The sequence below is a fragment of the Melozone crissalis genome, unplaced genomic scaffold, assembly GCF_028551555.1.
Source record: "Melozone crissalis strain CALT ecotype California unplaced genomic scaffold, PUWL_Pcris_2 ptg000041l_1, whole genome shotgun sequence".
NCBI lineage: Eukaryota > Metazoa > Chordata > Aves > Passeriformes > Passerellidae > Melozone > Melozone crissalis.
This window is the reverse complement of record NW_026535819.1, coordinates 8,148,899-8,167,352: the sequence shown is the minus strand read 5'-3', so window position 1 is coordinate 8,167,352 and position 18,454 is coordinate 8,148,899. Positions and strand designations below refer to the sequence as shown.

Here is an 18,454-nt window from a genome sequence, read left to right as displayed (position 1 = left end):
TGGGGGATAGGTGTGGGGATGAGACAGAGGTGGATCTTTAACCTTAGCCTGTTACATTCTGATCCTTAGTTCATTAGCAAGCATTCAATTAGCTCACAGACTGTAGCTAAATTCTGCTGCTATTTTTCTCTAGCAATGTGCAAAAGAGCAAACAGCTGAGGGATTGTATTTCTAATGTTCACTTGAGTGGAACTGGAAGGAGTTCACTGCCCTGCAGCCTGCCTGGTGTGTTTCATAACCAGGCTGCTGCTGGAACCTGGGGATCCAGACAAAGCTCTGCAGCTCCCAAATGACTCACTGCCACCTGCAGTGCCACTGGACCTGTGCTCCCTGCAAAACGTCAGAGGAGCCTCAAGAGGTTCAGAAGGCACTGACTGAGCTTCTCCTAACTTCACAAACCTCCCTCGAGCTGCAAACCTGGTCTGGTCATCTCCTCTGAGCAGGAGGTCACATAGGTTTTCCAGATATTTCACCAGCTAGGCTGGGAGTGAAGTCCAGTTTCAGCCAAGTTAAATCTTTGTGACGGACTGTTTCAGCCAGTTTTTATATTACCCAACTCCACGTTGAGCTAAATAAAAAAGATATGGTGACCATAAACCTACATGAGGAGAACAAGCAGAGTTTATTACCCTAAAACAAGCTGAGCTGTATGGAATAGCCATCAGTCAGGGGGGCTTTTCCAAGGTCAAAAATACCCCAAAGATGAGATGCTACCATGCCTTTATGGTCACCTGTCTCTGCAGCAGAGAGAGGCTCCGTGGTCAGGCCAAGCAGTTGGCACTGGCTGCCCTCCTTCATTTTATGAGATGTTTTATTACAACATCCAGCTCTGCAGCTGCTCTGGAAGGAGTGTGAGCAACTTCCCTTCCTGAGGAGCAGCACTTACACACTGACACTCCTGCTGAGCTCAGCTGGAGCTGAAACCACTCTGGCTTGCCTGCAGCCTCATCTCTGCAGGCTCCTGCTGGGAGCACCCAAACCAGGAGGTTCTGTAAATGCCCACCAGTGGCCATTCCCCAAGACACCATCTGACAAAAATAAAGATTTTAACCTCAGCACCAACAGTGATGAGATTTTATCACTTTGGGATGACAACCAGCGTGGATTGCTGGTTGTTGGCTTAATCCCTGTGTGAACCCTTTGCTGAAGAGTTGGGCTGGATGATTCCTGTGTGTCCCTTCCCAGCCCAGAATGTTCAGGGAGTCTGTGAAACATTAGCCCCAGTGTCACTGTGCAAGTGGGATATGGCTGCAACAGAGCTGCTCCTTCCCTAAATGAGGATTTTCACAGCTTCCCTTGGCGTTGCCATGGGAGGGAGCAGAGAACAAGGGGAGAGCTCCAGAGTGCCAAGAGGAACCTTCTGCAACAGGGCTGGGGCTCGCCCAAAGCCCTGATGAGTTCTTCTGTCACTTCGTTAAGCTAATTGTCAGCATCATGCCTGAGAAAAACAATTTAAATTCAGCTCCTACAGAGCATTGACAGAGTTCATTGACCAAAAAAAGATCTCGCAAGGAAAAAAAAATTGACATTGGACAGCAGATTAAATTTGACTTGCTAGGGGAAAAAAAAAAAAGTAAAAAAATAAATAATGCTCATAATTTCCTGTCAAAATAGCCCTCCCAGACCTGTGCTTGGTTTGTAAGAATTCATCTTTAATCTTTTTTACTCTCTTCTATAAATCCAATATGTACTTAATAAAAAATATGAAATATGTCCTGTGGTGCAGATCTAAAGGCTGGGATAGAGATTGTCTGGGTGAGGGAGTTTATCTTTTCTGTAAAACTGCAATTGATTTAGATTCTTGACAGCTATAAAAAATATAAATTTTCAACAAAGGCAAAAATAAAATCTCCCTCTCCAGCTGCCTCAGGGTTTTCCAATGCCAGAACAATTTAACCAGCCTTTACTGGAGGCACATCCTGCTGAGGAATTTCACCAATATCTCTCTTACTGGGAAAAAAAAAAAATCTGGAATTATTTTTGGGATAGAGAACCCCAAAAAATATGTCAGGGTACTCTCTGTGTATAAATGGCTCCACCTGGGTAGAAACCAAGCACCAGAGGAATCAGAGCTTGTATTATATAGAGAAGGAGAGAAAGGAATCATGGGTTTATTGTTGAGCTGCATGCTGGTAGGTCTGTATATAATTAATTGGGAATGTGGAGAACTGGTGTGAGGAACAGTTCAGTGCTGTGAAAAGGAGGTGCAGATGCCATGTGTGGCACAGGAGACAAGATGCTGCACTGAGGCATATTTTATTTACTCTTGTAAATACTCATTATTTACTCTTTGTGTACGTATTTAAATTTTCTGTTCCATTTTGTAGAATAATTTTTGTGTATTTGTACCTGCCCATGGGACTCCTCTCCAACCTGTGCACATTTTCACATGTGCCCCTGCTCAGAGGGAAGATCTTTTTCCTCCTGATATTTTGTGCATGTGTCCCTTTGGGACATTCAAAGTGCTCCTTCAGCACTGACGCAGCTTCAACTGAAGTGCTGCATGTTGTGTTTTGGACATTGTTCTTAGAGGAAAACCTGAGGTAATGGGGAAAAATCAAAGCAGAACCACAGTCAGGGAGGTCTAGGAAAAGGGTTGAGCTCCAAGGAAAGGCTGAAGGGATTACAGTGATTCAGGCTGAAGGGAAAGAGCCTGAAGTGGGGATGATGACAATCTCATAAAAGCTGATGAAAGGGGAGGAGAATCTTCTGCTCTTCATATCTGTGTGAGGAAGGACTTGAAGTCATGAACTTAAATTGCCAAAAAATCAATTCAGATTAGATGTGAGTTAAATCCTTGCAGCTGTAGGGATGCTGAGTGCTGACATTGATTGCTGGGGCAGTCATGTCATCAGGGGTTGAGAAGAGGCAACAGGCCAGAGTGTGTGAGGGGTGGTATAGACATAATTGCTTTGAGAGTGGAATTTAGAGGACTTCTTAAGAACTTCATGGTCTCATTTTCCTCTAATTTCATGGTTTTTACAACCAAGTCTCCAGGCAGATGAGGATGAAGGGTCTATGGTGCATCAGAACCTGGTGATCTCATCTTCCCTGTGCTACAGGCTCTGATAAAGCTCCTGCTGCCAAAACCTTTTCTCTCCTCATTGTCACTAAATTATTAGAGTACCATGTCCAAGATTTATATTCCCACTATAACTTTTACAAAGCAGTCTCTCTTCTCATAATAGGCAGGACACAAAAAGGATTTTAAATAAAGAGCTTGGAAAAGTTGATATCAACAAGCTAAATAATGAAAATATCAAGCATATTTAAAATACAAAGGTGTATCTAACTGAGATAAAAATATAGTTCATATGATTAATTCAGTGTACTGCAAATCCTCACTAATTTGCCATTTGCTTCTTTGCACATCCCCTAATTCATACAACAGAAAACACCATTAGTTTTCTTTGCAAAAACATTTAATAAACACATAGTTCTTTCAGGGTTATCACATTCCTGGATTTCATATTTTTTTGACACTTTAGACTTAATGCATATTCATTAGTGGACTGTGCAGTTCAGATCAAGCCAGGCTTGTCTGAGTACATGAACAGTGTGTTTCTGACAGTTACTTTAAAGCTGCCTCCAGGACACCCTGAAATAACTGCTCCAGCCTTGGTTGTGCACAATTTACTTTGCCCAGCTCTTAATTTGCAAGTATTGGTGGAGTCTTCTGCAATTCTCAGGGTGTTTCAGAAGTTAATAGGCTTTTCTCACATCTTTACCCTGGGGAATATTATACACAGAGTGTTCCAGGTGTGTTTTGTTTGACTCTTGGTGTCAAATATGTTGCTTACACCTTTCTGGGCAGAGTCACACTCTTCAAGCACATGAAATTATCTAAAATACCATGGTAAGAAGTAATTTCATGCAGGATTTTCCTCTAAGTTAACAAAAACCTACACTCAGTTTATTCAGTTGAAAGAATGATTGTTGCAGTGTTTTTGGTTTGGGATGTTGAGCTCTGTCCCACAGTTCCTCCTCCTTGGAGCCCCAGATTAAGGGCGAGATGAAACTTTGCTGGGAAGGAAATGCAGGATTTTCCTCTAAGTTAACAAAAAACCTACATCGAGTTTATTCAGTTGAAAGAATGATTGTTGCAGTGTTTTTGGTTTGGGATGTTGAGCTTTGTCCCACAGTTCCTTCTCCTTAGAGTCCCAGATTAAGGGCGAGATGAAACTTTGCTGGGAAGGAAATGTGTCTGGTTCTGCTACAGTGGATCCAACAAAGTGCCAGAGGAGCTCCCCTTAGGAAGGGGCTCTTTCCCCTTTCTGCTGCTGTCCTGAGGAGCACAAGGCAGACCCAGAAGCTGTTGTCTTTGCCCTTGCAGGTGGCATCGTGCTGAATCCCTCCTTCTACGGAATCCCCGGGCACACACACACCATGATCCACGAGATTGGGCACAGCCTGGGGCTCTACCACGTCTTCAGGGGCATCTCTGAGATCCTGTCCTGCAGCGACCCGTGCATGGAGACGGAGCCCTCCTTCGAGACCGGGGACCTGTGCAGTGACACCAACCCTGCTCCCAAGCACAAGCTCTGCGGGGACCCTGGGCCTGGCAATGACACCTGTGGCTTCCACAGTTTCCTGAACACGCCCTTCAGTAACTTCATGAGCTATGCAGGTACTGGGATTTGCTTGGGCTGCTGGGGTTGTCTGTGGGTGAGCAGGAACAAAGAATTGTGGTATTACCCCTTATCATAGAGACAGGTGATCCCCCAGCCAGGGAATAATGTGCTCTGACTCCATCATTCAGAAAGCTGAGCAATTGCTTTATTAAGCTATACTATATTATACTAATACTATACTATAACTATATTAAAGAGATACTCAAGAAAACCCCGTGACTGTCTTAAGGCAGCAACGACACAGCTTTGACCCAATTGGCCAATCAATCCAAACAACCATCACCTTTGGTAAACAATCTCCATAGCACATTCCACATGTGCCAAACAACAGCAGCAGTATATAGAGGTAAGAATTGTTTTCTCACTGCCTTCCCCAGAAAGAATCCTGGGAGAGAGAATTATGTCTCTCTCTGTTCAGAGAATGTGGATACAACAACCCCTGATTTCTCAGTCCATTTCTTTATGCTGATAAAGGTCTAGATCCTGGCTTGATGAGGGATCAGACCCAATAGATCAGAAATCCCTTCTAGTTCTCCTTTTCTTTTATCCCAGTTTTCCCCAAATTCACAGGGCTTCATGCGAAGACCAGGCAGAAGGTTTGGGGGATGGAAGAAATGAGATAAGCATTAAGAAAACAGCTTCTAAGGGCTCTAAGCAAACCTGACACCCTATTTCTCCAAGATCTGGATGCCTGATCTATGAGGTCTTTGAAAAGCTCAAATCCAGAGATTGTTTATACTCTCCCAAGGCGATATAGAATGTCATATGAGTATTGATACCATCAAGGCTGTCAGATAACCCTATGACAAGTGGACAACTAATGAGGCACTGCCCGTGCCTCCAGGTGTCTATTGAAATGCCACGTTTAGGTTTGATTTGGAATCACATCCCAAAATGTGAATAGTGGGATTCTGCCTGGCCAAGGACTACCAGTGAGCTGTGCTGGTTTCTACTGGGAGTGCAACAACAGAGGCTCCATATCAGTGTGGTAAAACAACCCCTCAAAGCAAAATCTGGTGTGGGTCCAACTCTTCAGGCACAGCTCTGCTGCCCAGATGTGCATTGTCCCAGCAGAGCATATCCCAAAGAGAGCATTTTTTCCTGTGAGCCTGCCCCATTGGATGAGGCTGGAGTGGGGTACTTGATGCACCTCTTGAGGCTCAAGGGGAGCTGAAAGCTCCTCTGTTATTCCTCAGAAGGAGCAGGGGATACCTTAACTTGTATTTCTCCTTATTTTGAGCCGCAGGGTCTCTCTGTGGTGACAAGCTATGACAGTGAGCTGACAGAATCAACAACATTTTAAAGGCAACCAACATACTAACAGACACTGAAGGGCACCTTTATACTCCAGGCAAAAACACAGATTTCCCACTCAAAAGGTCACAGGAGTGCTTATTCTGTAATAAAACTGTAGAGAAGCAAAGTGTTTAATGTCATCTGGGGCATGGATTGAAATGATTTATAACCAAAATGCTTTTATGCCCTTTGTGGCACTAGCTAAAAGCAATGCTGAGTTTTCTCTCTATTTTTCCGTTTGTTTAGAGGGTGCTTTCAGGGACAAACACACTGAGTCAGTTCCTCAGTGTGCTCAGTGCTGTGGTGCCTGTGGTCAGGCAGGGAGCCTGAGCACCAAGCCCAGCCCCATGGTAACATCCCTGAGATAAGACAGGGCCACTCCAGATGACAAAATCCCCCCACCAAGTCTGCTCGTGTGGATGTGGTGAGGGGTGGAACGTGCCTGTTTCAAAACTCTGAGCTCTTATCTTCCAAAGAGAACTTGCCTTGCCTGCTGACTCGGGAGCTGAGGCAGAGGCAGACCACAGAGATACCCATCTGCTCTTGGGAGCTACATGTGTGCTGGTGTTCTGAGCTGAAACCTCTTCTTTTTCCTTGAAAAATTAAGTGAAGCGACATGATAGATATCTCTAGAGCTCAAGCATGAATCTGTTTGCTTTTCTGTTGTTGTCAGTGGATTAAAATATAGCAGGATATCAAATTGCTGTCAAAATACCTTTGAAACATGTAGGTTGAGGTCATGCAGTTCTAGGAATTGCCTTTCTTTCATTTCTGTTTTGCTGCTCGTGTACAGCTTGATCCTATTGTATTTGTCTGTCTGTTCCTGTCCCATCCATCTGTCCAGCTACCCCCAGCCCTGAGCAAAGCACAGAGTTTAACTGATAATTTTTATTTTTCCTGGAATAACAAGTTACAATGGCCAAAAGATTAGGTAGTGTGAGAAATAGGACTTGTAAATTATTTTTACAAGTCCAAATAGCTGTGGTGTTCCCAAATAAGAGATAAGTTAGTCTTTTAGATGACATTTCATGAAATCATTGCAAATTTTTCCTCTGAATTCTGTTGGATCATCCCAGTGAAATATAGAATTTCTCTAATTATTGCTTTATCTGAGGTTCTTGAACTTTTCTTGATATTGAGTGAAACACCTTTCTCCCTCACCTCTCCTCCCTTCCCCTCCCCCTGGACACAGGCTGTGTTGGTGTTTGAGACTGAGAATGCAGGTCATCTTTCTCCTGTGCCATTGTCCCACTGCTTTGTCCTATATATATTTTATTGTTCTTTTATGATGGCTATTAAGGGCCTTTGTCTCCTTCTGTGCTTCCGTGAAGAATATTTATGGCTTTTACAACGTGCTCAGGGGTAGACCATCGATAATTATTGAGGAAATCCAGAGATGTCACATTAAAGCAGCTTTTTGCATACCCACAGGGATTTGTAGATATTATCAAGGGGGTGGTGTGTGTATTTTTGCTGTGCATGTTTGATCAGAGGAGTGTCACTGCTCAGTGGGATTGGGAGAGACACAGGACAATACGTTACTGTGAGAGGGCTGGAGTCTGAGCAGGATCCTCACCAGAGCCATCTCCTTTTGCCTGCATCTCTGGGAAGATGTGGCCAGGTTTTAAATTAGCCAGCAAATACCCATTTGTCTTTAGAAGAAATTCATATTTTCTTGTTCCTCTGGAGTGCCACAGGGCACGGACTTGCAGACATCAGAGCACCTCCTAACGCTGTCACAATATTGAACTTACACGAGCAGCCTGGGGTGACCTGCATCTTCCCAGAGAAGTGCAGCACTTGACCTGTGCAGAACTGTCATTGTTGTTTGGATCCCAGCTGGGACCGAGCTCTGCTGGGCTGGGAACTCTGCAGGCACATGTGAAGAAACACTCTGTGTTTTCAAGAGCTTTTCATCTGATGGGAAGAGCACCAGAAAAATGGTTGAAGTGCTTAGCATCGAGTTCCTCAGCATGGCTTTGCTGGGTGACTTTGCACAATATATTTATTCCCTCTGGGATCTGCACAATAGAGAAACAGCAATTTTCTGCTTCTCTGGAGCATTGTAGTTGTAAAGCTGTATGGTGTTCAGAGAGCACTGGATGTGTTCTTGTTGCCAAATCATGTTTGAGGAAAACAAGATGAAATGAGAAATGGGTATTTATGGGAAGTCATCCAGCATATTATTCCTCTATTTTGAATGAAAAAACAAATAAGAAATATCAAGAAATGTTTGTGAAAAGTTCAGAAAGGGGTTAGAATCATAGTGGTAATGGGGGAGAATTTTATAGAACTAAAGTTATTTTCTGCACCAAAAATGTATGTTTTTATCAATGTTTGAAATGATATTTTGAATTGATCTTTCAGAACATTTTTATTTCCTCATTAGAAAATTTAAGAACTTTAAAAGTTATGTATTTTTAAATTCTGCTGTGTTTTAATCTGAGAGATCTGACAGTCTGTTGCCCGTAGTTTGCATAACTCCCAGACAGTCCTTTTTCCTTACACTACCATCCTTTACCCTTCCAGAGACATTATTTTAAATGTGAAATTATTTTAAACCCAGAGCTCCACTGGTGGCCCAGAAGGTGCTGCACTGAAGCTTTCTGTTTCTTCCCCTCCGTGTCTCTGCCTCATTTAGAGATGATCTCTGGGTATTTCAGGTGTATCCCGGGTCACGGGGAGGGAACGTTTATTGATTTATTTCCTTCCTTTTTAACCATTGTTTCCTTTCACCTGCCTCCACAAGTGATGGCTGCGCTAATTCCTTCACAGACCATTAACTCTGGAGTGCTGTGGGATCCCAGCCCGGCCCTTCCAAGGAGCTGCCATTCACCAGGCCGTAATTCTTCCCCTTGCTCCCACCTCCTGTCCCAGGTGGCTGACGAGGCTTCTGTTTGAATTGCAGACGATGACTGCACCGACTCCTTCACGCCCAACCAGGTGGCCAGGATGCACTGCTACCTGGACCTGGTCTACCAGAGCTGGCAGCCCACCAAGAAACCGGCCCCCGTGGCAATCGCCCCCCAGATTGTGGCTCGCGCCTCCACCTCTGTCACCCTCGAGTGGTTTCCACCCATCGATGGCCACTTCTTTGAAAGGTGATCATGCTCTGCTCTGTACTTTTGTGCCGGAAAAATGGGGAGAACCAGGAGTGCAGCTTGGTCGTGTGCTGTGCTCAGCCTGGCTTAAGGCTCCTTCCTAAATTGGTTCATACTGAGGAGGTTATTGATCTGTTGTCTGCTCTTCCTTTCTCAGCCTGTAGCACTCAGTTGAAGGCCATTGATTTGCCATGTAAAGGGCAAATCTTTCTCCATATGCTATGGGAGGAATTTTCAATCAAAGATTCCGGCCCTGTGGTTCCTGCTGTTGTTGCTGCTCACGAATACCTGTGGGCTTCAGCTGTGCCTGCACGTTCCCCCCTCCTCCCTTTGCAAGGACAAAATGGATCTTGCTTTTACAGCACAGAGCTCATGGGCAAGGAGGTGGCTGGACTGAGGACAGGGATAAATGCTGCCTCCTCCCCTGAGCTGCAGATGGGAGATGGGAATTGAGCAAGACAGAGTCAAAGTCCCAGACCCCTGGATATGATGTGAATATTGTCCTGTAGGTCAGTGTAGGGGTGTGTATTCCTGTCTGGCAGGCATGCAGCTATGTGATATCAATAATGGAAAATGGAGGGCTCTGGGCAGGAGTTGCACCTCACTGCACACCACATTCAGAGCAACTCTGCCCCAGTATGACCTGAGTAACTGGGTAGTTCATCTAAATACTCCTGTGCAGCTCTTGGATGAGCTGCAGGAGCTATGGGAGTCCTGGCAGAGAACTTCCCAAATCAGTGACCTTCTCGCATTACCATTAACTCACATCCCCGTTTGCACTTCTTCTCCACCTCTTGCTTTGTTGTTTTATAGAGAGCAAACTTGGAGTGTCCTTCAGGACCGCAGCACTTCAGAGCACAGGAGGCCAAATTTACAAGCGTATTAGCACCCAAAAAGCTGCCTCAGCACTGCTGCTTTGTGCTGGGAGAGAACCTTGAAATCACTGCCTCCATCAGGGATGAAACTCCTTCCAGCACTGCTAGGACACCGTGGCCACTTCAGTGGCCAGCTTGTGCTTTATCCCACTAGGCAGAGAGCTGTTATTTTCTGCTCAGATGAGATTTTCCACCCTTATTGCAGATTAATATGGGGAGGGAAATCAAATCCTGTTAGGAATTGATAAAGAGAGGTCTTGTGCTCTGAACAGTGTTTTCTTTAATTATGGCTTTGTAACCAAATCCTTTTATTCCCTACCTGCAAAAAGGACTCATATAGTTCTGAAAATTAATTCAGAATTTTTCAGCCCATAATCATTTTTAGGTAAATTAAGTTTCTCCAATTTAATTTAGATTTCAGAAGATGCTTATTGTGCGTTAAATAAATGCCATCTGCCTCTAAAAAACACATTGATGCAGAGTTAATTGTTATGTAACCAAATATGACTTTATTACATATTTCTTATAACTCAATCAATATGTTCTTAATAACCTCTAGTTACTTGCTTCTTAAATAACACACAGTGGATAGCCTGTTAAATCTAAAATTTCATAACAGAGTTATCATATGTTAAATAAAGAGTGATTTTCCAGGAAAAAAAACTCCTTTGGGTTTTCAAATCTGTGTGCTCAGTATTACTGAAGAGATTTAAAGAGACAGCCTCAAATACTTTGAGTCCAATTCCTTGTTAAAATGAGATTCCCACTGCTAAAAGATACAGCAATGTTGCCGTGACCATTTAAAAATGTCACTGAAACATATAAATGATCCTGTCTAAAACATGCCCAAATTTTTGATCTGCTAATCAAAACAAGGATGATAGTGTTATTCTAGTGACTAATCCTGGAAAAGCCCACGTGCTGAACTTCCAGAACCGCCGCGTCCAGCACTGCTCGGTCAGAGACTCATGCCTGTATCAATTTGTGAAATTGGGTCACTGTGCAAGACAAGTAGGAGGTAAAATTGGCCAAGTATAATCTTATCTGTGTGTGGGAATACTGTAAATCTTTGCAGATATTTTTACACAAAGTGCACACCATTGGCCCAAATTTTACTTGCCTCACTTGAATGAATAAACTCATTCACTTCAATGGGACTATTCATGTAAAAAACAGAAGACTGATACTCAGCTGCTGAGTGCCTTGGGCCTGGTTTCTAATGCACAGAGGCCCCTTCCTTGCTGTTTTGACAGTGTAAAAGGGCCTTCAAAGGATGAATGGCTCTGGCTACATTAGCAAGTGTTGTGGCCCAATAGAAGGAGATCTCCAGCGCAAAACAGTTGTTAATGAAGACCTGACGTTCAGGGGGCTCCCACAGGAGCATATCAGGTGTGGTCCTGCAGCACACCTCCACTCTGGGTGAGAAAAAACTGGGCCCAGCCTCCCTGCTCCAGGACTGTTCCGAGTGCTGGAAGCGGGAACAGGAGGAATTTCACTCCCAGAGCTCACTCCTGATCCCAATTACAATGCTGCTGTGGGCGTGCTCGGCGTAACTCAAGTTCCTTTTATGTCTCTTTTATTCTCCAGAGCTGTGCACAGGCAGTGACCTCTGCTTAATGAAAGTCAGGGAGGGAAAATTTAGCCTTCTGTTTAAAACCGTAGCGCTGGGCTGGCTGCATATGTGGGAGGTCCTGACAGGTTGAAGGGAGATGGGGCATAGAATTAAAGACTGTGTGTCTGTTCCCTGCTTAGATGCAACTCTGTCAGAGGTAAATTAGATGATTTTCTTATAGAGTCTTCAAATTACCTGATTACCTACATGGATTTAGGGGCAGAGAGCAATGTTAACTCCTAGTTCATGTAAATTTGGGGGTGGCTATCCTGTGTTCTCACAATTTAGCAGAAGTAGACACAAGAGTTGTGCAGAGCAGTAAAGTCTTCTTCCTGAGGGACCCTCTTCAGAGTGTTCCACTGATATTTGCTCTCTCACTCTAGAGAGTCACTTACCTGCATGTAAATTTGTCAAGATGTTTTGACCCTAAGCTCCAGCAGCTGGTTGGGCTCCCAGACATCCCTAATAATCAAATATATCAAGAACCAGCATTTCTTCTTGTAGCTCCTGTCCACAGGACTGGAATCTTTCCCGTTCTCTGTCCTCCCTTTCAAAAAAGCATGAAAAAATGCCCACACAATAACATGTAATAATAAAATAATGATAAAGCAAAAGAAACAAGTGAAAACAAGTCAGAAAAAGAGAAGTCTCTTCATTTCCTGACTGCATCCATTGGATGTGTTCATCTGCTGTCTCTGAACATCCATTCATGCATCTCGTGTCTGAGATGCGTGGGCAGATGTGAACAGTTATTGTCATGGGGCTCTGCAGCAAATTTGGGCAGAAATCTTTGAATGCATCTTTCTCCAAGTTTTCATTGAGGTGACAGCATTAATTTCCATGAATCTGATTCTATCTCATTCTTAGCAAGCAAATATTTTGGTCAGTGTGGTGTCCCAGAGATGGCTGGGCTTGCTAATCACTCTGTTAAACCTTGCTGGAAAGTTTCAGTGCCTTAGAGGGGAGAGGACCAATCCTGAATTTCAAGTACAGCAGCTCAAATTTAGTCTGTAAGCAGGCACTCTTTACCCAAAGGAATGACAGATTTTTAGTGGTTTTGAGTTGCCTACTGAACTGGTGCTGGCCCTGAAGGAAATGGTCTGTTTTTCACTAGTAATCTTTAGATTTTGAACCCACTTCACTGAAATATCATGCTGCAGGAATGAATTCCTCCTGTGCTCTGAACTTCATAAGCTGGAATTTCCCCAGTACTTGGCTTATTAGAAAACAGAGAAATCTAGATTTTCCATTAGCCTGCACTTTGGGCAGTCATGTGCCACCGTGTATAAGGTGGCAGATATGGCTATCATTCCTAATTAATAGTGTTTTTTGAACCAATTTATGCTCATTTTTTTCTTGTTGTCTATGGCTTCATAAGTTATAAGGACCTGGCTTAGGTTTTCATAAGCCTGTAAATGCAGTTCCATAATTAGGTTTGACATTCATGGCTCTTTATAGGATTTGTGTGCAAGAGTCTGCAGACCAAAACTTTAACCCAAGAGTCATCCCCTATGTAAGTCCTTTCAGCCAGTGGAGTTACATCAGGGTTGAGTTTGGCTCCCAAACTGGAAAAGTAAAAAGAGAAAGTTTGCTCATAGCCTTTCCCACATGATGCTCCTTGTGATTTCTCTCTTACCTCCAAGTCCTCACTGGTAAAAGGAAATGTTTGTCCATAAGCCTACAGTTTTTTTCCACCATGGCAGCCTGTGATGAAATAGTATAGCTGCTAATTTGAGTAAAAAGCAGTCCTAATTGTGGAAACTTGGCTTCCAGAGCCCTCTCCTCATCCAGGACCAAGTGCTAATGCAGGAGTCTCTTTGTAGAGAAACTGAAGGATTATTATTGCAGGGACTTCTATCCTGACTGGTCGTGGAGGTGTCTGAAGAACTACTGCACAACAATAATTCTACATTTTGATTTCTCAGGACCATTTATTCAGGTTTCTTGATTTTTTAAAAATTATGTTTTTGCATGTATTATTCAGGCAAGCTGAGTCAGACACCTAAACCTCTGCTAAATAGGCAGCTGAGAAATTAAATAGGGAGGCAGTATCATGCCAGTGGTGCAGGTGGGTGAAGTGAGACACGAAGTGAAGTTACTCACAACATGCCCACATTTTTTCATTACCAGTGTTACAGACCATGGAAGGAAGAGAGGGACACCTTTGTCTCCTTCTTCTTTATTGTGCCCCATTGCCACGTTGTATTTTTCAGGCGTTTTCAGCAGGTGCATCCCTTCCTGCACTGCACAATTCAGCCAGCTACTGTCTCTCTCAGGGTGGCTCAGCCACTGAGGATCCCAAATAACCTCTGCCTAAGGATCACAGTCCTCTCCACAGCAGTGCCAAAATAAATCATGCAGTGGTGGTTATGATGGTTAAAATTTGCATTGCTGATTATAGTAGTTGATATAAATTATTTAATAATTGACTCAAGCCGTTCTTACTAGAGTAGCATAGCGAGTACACTGTGTTACACACAAAGTGTTTGCCTAAAACTTCTGTCCTTTCTGGTGCATTTGATCATTAGGATAATTAATTTTTAACTTTCCATTTCAGCAGAAAGTGTTCCTTAACGCAGAACAATTAATTCTGAATAGTAAGCAGCTTACTGGGGTAAATAACCATGTACTTTGGGTCATACAGAGTTCCAGATTTGTGACCTCAAGGAATATAGGGCTGAACTGTGTGAATTGCATCCTCACCTGATAGAAATCACCTTATTAGAGTTACTCCAGTCTACATCAACTTAAACCCTAATCATGTGAATGTATTAGAAAAACTATTTAAACTGACTGAGGGGAGTTTTGGATTAGATGTTAGGAAGACATTACTCCCTGTGGGAGTGGAGATGCCTTGGCACAGGGTGCCCAGAGCAGCTGTGGCTGCCCCTGGATCCCTGGCAGTGCCCAAGGCCAGGCTGGGCAGGGCTGGGAGCACCTGGGACAGTGGGAGGTGTCCCTGCCATGGCAGAGGTGCAATGAGGTGAGCTTTAAGTGCTTTCCAACCCAAACCAGTTTGTGATTTGTGAACTGGTGTTTAACTGGATATCCCTGCTCCGCCAATGTTGCTGGTAGAACAATCCTAAAGATACTGCAAGTTCAAACAATAAATAAATCCATAGTGAGAGCAGAAATAGATCTGAAAACTCCTGAGGCAATTTTCTCTGCTCTAACCACTAAGCAACACGTGTTTTCTTTTGTCATGGTTTGGTCCAGTGAAGGGCAGGGGAAAAGAATATAGGTGAATGTGATTCCCAGGTTGCTGTCATTTTGTGTTGGATAGAGGGCTCAAAAATGCTTTCTACACTGGCTCTTGACTTAAATCTACAGAAGGTCAGCATCGGAAAACACTTTTGTCAGTGCCTTGAGAAAAGGGGGTTAAGTGGACCTGAATTCTAAGTCTTATTGCTTTTAGTATAGTTGAATAAGCAGCTCATTCAGCTGTTACTAAGTTGGTGTGTTTTCCTGTTTTCCTGGCCTCCTAGAGAAGTGGGATCAGCATGTGATCTGTGTGCAGAGGGAAGAGTCCTGGTGCAGTACGCCTTCAGCGCCTCTTCTCCCATGCCCTGCGATCCCTCGGGGCACTGGAGCCCACGGGAGGCAGAAGGTGAGTCACAGGGGTGGGAGCACACACAAGGTGGGACAGAGGGTGGGACAGAGCAAAGGGGAGCCACAAAGACAAGGGGAAAATCTGGGAGTGATTGGTTATACCTGCATGTAACGTGGACAGAGCTAACAGGCAGAGGAGCACTGTGCCCTGAAGGAATGCCACTGGCTCCAATACCTGTGTTACGGCCCCTGAGCCCTGCCCCTGCCCATGAATTAAGTGAATTCCAGGAGCTGAACATGAATTTCACAAAGCAGCAGAGTGCCAAGAAATGCTGACCATTCACATCTGCCAGATGAATTCCTCAGGGGAGCTGTTTTCTCCCTCTACTCCAGCTCCAAAAGTGAGGAGTCATTTTTCATTTGAGCCTGATTTGTGCTGCCTTCACTTGTGGTGAATAGCGGTGGGCTGGAAGGAGGATGCCCTTTGGGCCAGTGCCCTGCAGCAGGAATGCAGGTGACCACGTCAAGCCCTCTTGTTCAGGGTGTTTTGCAAGTCATTCTCTTGGAGCCTGTTGGAGGGAGGATGGTCTGCAGGGCTGCTTGAGCACTGCCATTAGATCTCCATCATTAACTCCTCCACACGTCCCTTCCGCTATGTCCCTGGGTGTGTGTGGTGGAGCATATTTAAGATTGTACCAGGCAAAGGTCAGCCATCCCAAATCACAGTTTGGAAAGAGCAGAGCATTATTTCAGCCTGTGCCTCACCAGCTTTTCCTTCCGGAGCAGCCACAATTCACCATGAGCACACAGGTGAGTCACTGAGCCCCAAGGACAATCCTGGATTTTGCAAACTCATTATACAAATACCTCCTTATGTTAAGGGTTTATTTGTCCTGCAACTAAAGCACATGGGAGTTATTCTGCAAGGAATATTATTTGGGCTGGTGCACAGGAGCTCTCCCTTGTCCTAAGGTCAGCACATGCAACGAGCTGTGCCCCTGCTGCTTGATGGGACAGTGGTCAGTGTCCCTGCCCCACACACCCCTGTCCCAGAGTGGGGGCCCAGCAGAGGTTGTGTTTCACTCCAACTCACCCCCTAAATTTATAACAGATTGCCCAGAACAGCTGTGGCTTCCCCATTCCTGAAAGTGTCCAAGGCCAGGTTGGATGGGGCTTGGAGCACCCTGGGTTAGTGGAAGGTGTCCCTGCCCATGGCAGGGGTGGAGCTTTAAGGTCCCTTCCAAAGCAAACCATTTCATGATTTTAGGACATCCAAGGCTGCTGGGTACAGCTCAGAGCACACCTGGCCTGTGGGGAGAAGCTCCATCCTGGGAAGCAGCACTCTGAGTATGAGGGTGACTGGATCAACCAATAAACAACGTTAGCAAAGTTTGGATCACTTGGAGTAGTAGCTCAGGAGGAGAAGGTGGAATTTCCACTTAGCCAAGAATTACAAGACTTTGAAACCTGTTTTCATTTGGAACAAAACTTGAAACTTTTGAAATTCTACATGAAGGAAAATTTAAAACAAAAAGTGTTTGAGGCCGGCCAAAATGTTTTGTTTAGCTCGTATGAACTTTGGTTAAATGATGACATTTGAAAATATACACTTTAAGTATAGAATCTAGGGCAAAAGCAACTTTGAATATCAAAATGGAAGGTGTTTCAAGGTGCTAAAGTGAAAAGGTTTCTCACAAAAATGTCAAAACACAATGTTCCCATAGTGTTAAAAATTTCATGCCATTTTCTCTTCCAGGATAAAATTTTGGCCAAATAAACCGAATTTTGCAAAGTGTTTTTATTTTGAAAGGACTGTGTATTCCATTGAAATATGCAGTTCCATCAAAATTTCTCCACCAAGCTTTGATTTTATTCTAGATCTCACACGTCTTGCCAGAGGCATCATTCCTAGAGAAACTAAGCTACTCTAAGATTTATTACTCAGCAGCATTTTGCATTTAATTTCCTCTTGCTGTGTGTGCCTGCATGTTCTTAACTATGAAGGGTGCAGTCTGATCCTTATCTGTCTCATTTAGTTGCTCCTGTGCCACTTCTATGGAACAGAAGTTTGGTAATCATGTCCTCAGGATTAATGAGTTCTTGCCACTTTAGGACAGAAAATATACCCAGTGTATGTTGTTTGTTGCTCCATGATTTTCTGTCTCCATGATTTGCTGTCTCCACCACCGCACTCCTCTGCCTATTTGCACTTGGTCTGAGTTACAAATAGCAGTTAGATCATTGTCCGGCTTCTTTAATTGTCTATCTGTGAGTACTCACGCCATCAAGCTTTAAATTCACTTTCGGCAGGGGTTCTTGGGTGTAAATCTCCACTGCTTGAATGTCCATGGAAAACAAAGACAAAGGAGGCACAAGCACGGCCAAAATGAACTTGTTTTAAAATCTGAGATGACACTCATGGAAAATGTTCTGTAGGACTCATCCAGCTTCTGAGCAGAAAACCACACACTCCCCACGTGTCTCTGGAGCAGCTCTGGTTGGTCTGATCTCATTTTGCTGAGGTCTCCTACCCCAGGCAGCTGCACCAGCAGTGGTCTGGGCTATGTGGGAGCTGTTCCCATTGCAAAACCCTGCTGTGGGCAGTGTCCTTCCTAATTCCCTGCTCATTCCTGAGCATGGCAGGATCCAACACTGAGGCTGAAGCATCTCATGGCTCTTTCTCAGCCCGTTGTGGCCCCTGCAGGAGGGGCTGCTTGTTCCTTGGAAGGCTCATGAGATCAGGCAGCTCTGATTTACTCTTATATATATATATCTTATATCTTATATATATACCTTCCCCATAAAGCCAGAAAGTTCTAACCTGCCTGGATTCTCACCAGCAGCACCAGCTAGGTCAACAAACCTTACAGCACCTCCATAACTCTGTCAAAGGGGGGTTTTATGTAAGAAAGGTGATTTTGGCTCAAGCCCAGTGGGTGCCTTTGCTTGCTGTGCAATATATGCATATATCAGTCAGTTCCTCCTGCTGACTGAGAGAAGTGTGAGAATATTATAAAAATGTTGCTGCCTGGCACTGCTCTAGAGCTCAGCCTTTTCCTGGGTCTAATATTTCCCTCAAGAGCAATTCCTTCTGTATCGTAATTGTCCCAGCTGGACATTGGAGTCCCATTGGGTGGTTCCTTTATCTTGACCACCTAGGAAATGTGGCAGTTTAAGCAGGGATGATATTCTGAGAGACTCCTGATGCCAGATGGCCTCTGAGGCTCTGTCCTTGTGCTGGGGATTCATCCCAGGGATTGCACCTAACTGTACAATGAGGGATTGACAGACCAGGGTGTAGGACAGCATTTCAGGGAAAGGCACCCTCCAAATCTGCCATCCCTGCTCTCCAACTAGGACATGGAGTTTGGCTCAACCTCACAAACCTCT

The 18,454-nt window shown here is 44.3% G+C and overlaps 1 protein-coding gene across 1 annotated transcript in view; it reads left to right on the top strand.

The window, feature by feature from the left end:
- Window positions 1–18,454, top strand: part of PAPPA (pappalysin 1) — a 174,548-nt gene that overhangs the window by 51,472 nt on the left and 104,622 nt on the right. Inside the window, exons 4-6 of the mRNA XM_054283889.1 lie at window positions 4,334–4,627; window positions 8,836–9,028; window positions 15,001–15,122. Coding sequence (XP_054139864.1) covers window positions 4,334–4,627; window positions 8,836–9,028; window positions 15,001–15,122 — 609 coding nt within the window. The remainder of the gene's footprint in view (window positions 1–4,333; window positions 4,628–8,835; window positions 9,029–15,000; window positions 15,123–18,454) is intronic.